At 37.9% G+C, this 3,688-nt stretch overlaps 1 protein-coding gene across 7 annotated transcripts in view; it reads left to right on the top strand.

Moving 5' to 3' along the window:
• The window catches only part of tn (tripartite motif containing protein thin), a 50,302-nt gene that overhangs the window by 26,858 nt on the left and 19,756 nt on the right, over positions 1 to 3,688 (top strand). For all 7 annotated transcript variants that reach the window (XM_011502516.1, XM_011502515.1, XM_011502521.1 and 4 more), the window contains one exon: positions 3,235 to 3,544. In XM_011502516.1, the coding sequence (XP_011500818.1) occupies positions 3,235 to 3,544 (310 nt within the window). The remainder of the gene's footprint in view (positions 1 to 3,234; positions 3,545 to 3,688) is intronic.

Here is a 3,688-nt window from a genome sequence, read left to right as displayed (position 1 = left end):
GAAGGCATACATTTTTCAAGAATGACCCACATATCCGCTCCGACACAAGTTATAAATACTAGGCTTTTTCCATTTATTTTTTCTATTCCACTCATCCTCCTTTCGCCTCGCATTTCTCTTTCGCTCGTTCTTAATTTTTAACAGGAACTTTAGCAACTTCTGTCAGCCGAATACATTATGTCCTAACTATCTTTCTTTATTATGTCTTTTAGGGGTTATCTCTGAGGGGGGCTGACTTTTTATTACCTTAACGAGTTTCAATTATACGCTCAGTTGCAAATTGTTGATGAATTATTTAAACAGTTTCTTAACAATCCAGCACATGTTTCGCCTACCGAATCAATGAATACTTCACACAGTGACGCTCTCATTCCAAGTGACGATTAGAAAAATAAATCAAATTTCGTGACGTATACGAAGGCAAGCGCGACTTCAAACTTGACATTAAAAATATCTTCAAAATGTTCGTAACGTCTTAAAATAGACGTTATAAATCTCGATATGTGAAATGATATGGAGAAGGGAAAAACGAGGAGATCTCCTTTACTCGATATGTCGCTCTCTACATTCACGAATTGTGATATTCCCAAAAGACGCCTTCAAACACGAGTTTCTTATTCAAATTTCTATTCGTAATTTGAAATTCCTGCCGTCGGTATCTTTCAAAATTCGCATACTCCATTTTGAATACGCAAGTGAATATCAGCACAACTTTTCCCGACTTATTTTTATTGCAAGCCAATGGCAAGAGATAGCGCATCACCATTTAGTATAACAATCCGTTGAAACTTTTTGTTGAACAAGCCATCTATTATCTATTTTCCATAAAATCGCATATAAAATAGTCACACAATGATCGCTTAATTCTTGATGTCGTGTAGAATTTTTAAAGTACTAATAATTACAAATGGTCCCTATCAACGTATGATTAAATTAAATTAAACTCTGATTAAAGATCTTATCATTGCGTAACGGTGTTTTTCAATTTTTCTTCTCCTTTCCCTCAATGCTGACAAGTGCAGGCTTCATTAATTAGTCGTGGACTCGCAGTAGTTGTTAAGTTTGTCTATCGATATGTTACTTTGGTTACTCAGCGACTCAATCGAGTCAAACGAAGCGTCGCGTTGCACCGCGTGTATCGGATTCCCTCGACATTCTTCGATTCGCCTGCTTTATCTCCTTTACCGAATTGTTTGAGTTGGATATACAAGTACTTGGTGGCAAGCGCTCTCCTCCGATCGCTGAATAAACGAAGAAGATTTAATTATCAATCGTATAAATGATAATGCTTGACAATCCATTGCCAGATACTCGCTTAACAATATCACACGCCCAAAATGCAAATCAAAACATAAACAACTAAGCTTATTCGCTCGTGTGCTACGAAAATTACGGTTGAAAATTTATAGTTTTCGTTGTCCCTGTATTACAAGGCGAAGTCCAGCAACAAACAATTCGTCCGCCCGTAGTACTTGTAGTACACTCGAGGCAACTCTCGAGTCTTCGTTTAGCTTCTTCGCCTTTCGCACTTTCCTTTTTCATTGTACAATCCTTAATCTTCGTGTAAATTATAACGTTTCATTGATGCTTGTATATGTTATGAAAAACTGCAGAAGTAGAAACAAAAAAAAAAAAAAAAAATGGAAAGAAAACCAATTACCGAAAAAAGTAAAAATATCTACCGATCGTATTATTAAGTAATTTTATTTTCTCTTTTATGCATTGTGAGATCGAAAGTTTACTTGAATATCAGACTTCAGTAAGCAACGATTAATCTCATAATCGAAAAACAGACTACTAAAAGGATAAATATAGATTCTTAAAATAGAATCAACTCAACGGGCAAAATATTTTTTTCAATTCATAAAATAATTATGTCTTACGTATATTTAATTTTAAAAAATGAATTTTTCTGAAAACATTAAATGAAGAAATTTTAAACGTATAAGCGAAGCAAAAATAAATAAAATGTAAAAAATAATTCTTCAGCTAATTTTTCTAAATTTAAAAATAAATCTTTATTTACATTTGAGACATTAGGAAACTGGTTTCAAAAAAAAAAAAAAAAAAAAAACAGAAAAACCTTCTAAAAACATATTTTAATTTTCATTTTCTAATCCACGTGAAAGACTAATTAAAATATTTTTTTTTCTTTTATATAATCTTCATTATCTTGAAACGCCTCAATTGGATTACGCATAAGTAATCAATTTCCATCAGACTTAGTAACCAAATCTTTCTACTATTATTTTTTTAAACCGATTGAATTTACATTCCATTAGGTCATTTACGTATACTTTCTATGTCGTAAATATACATTAGTAACCAAAAATGCAGGAATCGCGAGTCACTATGTAATAGAAGAAATAAAAGTGCGAAAAATTGTAATACTTAAAAACCAATGTAAGTATTCCTTATAAGTACTTGATAAATAAATAAACCTCTTATACTAATATACCAAATATTATTAACAGATTGTGTTTATGGGACAATTGCATAAAATCCCATTAAATTGCTTCTTTTACATTCTTTGTATTTGGTGTCGGGGGAGGGTGGAGGGTGGAGGGTGGGGGGGGGGGGGAATTATTAGAACAATGGTATCTTGTTATTTATTTAATAGTACGTAGCGAGTGAAGAATGGTGGGGTGATGGAGGGGAATGGGAAGGGGAGGGGGAGGGGGAGGGGTTTACATGTATTTACACGCTGTTACCAAAAACAAAAAAGATATCTTCAAGGGAGCGTGTATATGGTATGCTTGTAACAATGAAAATTCTCCGAATGGAGTTAAACAATGCTTGGGAAATAAAGAAATTCCTGGTAAACTTTTTTCATCAGCAAACCAAAATGAACCAGTTCTTTTATATTGTGGTTGAATTGAAATTTTATTTAACACGCAACGCCTAATTTCCTTCAACTTTTGCGTTCCATTGTCGATTATTTTCATTCGTCGTCTAAAAGTTCTCAAACGAACAAAAATTCCTTAAACGCACATCTATACCATTTGGAATAATTTCAGCAGAACGAATGAATCTCGAAGTGAGATACTCCTACCTCCGCGTCCAACTCCAACTCCGCTCCCTTGGTCATCCACTACCTTCATCAGGCCATCCCTTTATTCCTTATTCCATGACAATAAAACCTCACTTGACAATCGAGCGACTAGGCGTAACCTAACGACTGCACCCACACAGCCAACGTTCCAACAACTCTACAGGAAGTCTCGATGTTCGCAGATACGACACCCCGGAGTACGAGGCGCCTCGGTCTCGGACGCGCTACCGGTCGCGCTTCATGCGCAATCGGGACGGCGAGGACTCGGACGGCGATACTCGCTCGACCGTGCGCTTCAACGCGCCCCAGGAACCCTCGGCCCTGAGGGAGCGCGAGCGCGTCCTCGATACCGAAGACGCCTCGAGGGGGCCGCTGTCCGGCATCTTCCGGCTAACGGACTCGCCTCGTGTCATGAAGAAGCTCAACGACTGCGAGCGCGCTGGTAAAAGGAAGAAGGACGAGTCCGCGCAGCCACAGCAACCCAAAGCACAGGTAAGAGCCAAGCTTATCGCGAAAGCTGCCCTCATCCACCCCCGAGCCCCCTCTATCAGCGAGCACGCGCACGCACGACGACCTTGTAATAAGTTTCTCGTATCGCCCGAGCCCCCACCCATTCACCCATCCACCCCCAACGAC

Source organism: Ceratosolen solmsi, unplaced genomic scaffold (assembly GCF_000503995.2).
Source record: "Ceratosolen solmsi marchali unplaced genomic scaffold, CerSol_1.0 scaffold39, whole genome shotgun sequence".
Classification (NCBI taxonomy): Eukaryota; Metazoa; Arthropoda; class Insecta; order Hymenoptera; family Agaonidae; genus Ceratosolen; species Ceratosolen solmsi.
This window is presented reverse-complemented; position numbering and strand designations above follow the sequence as displayed.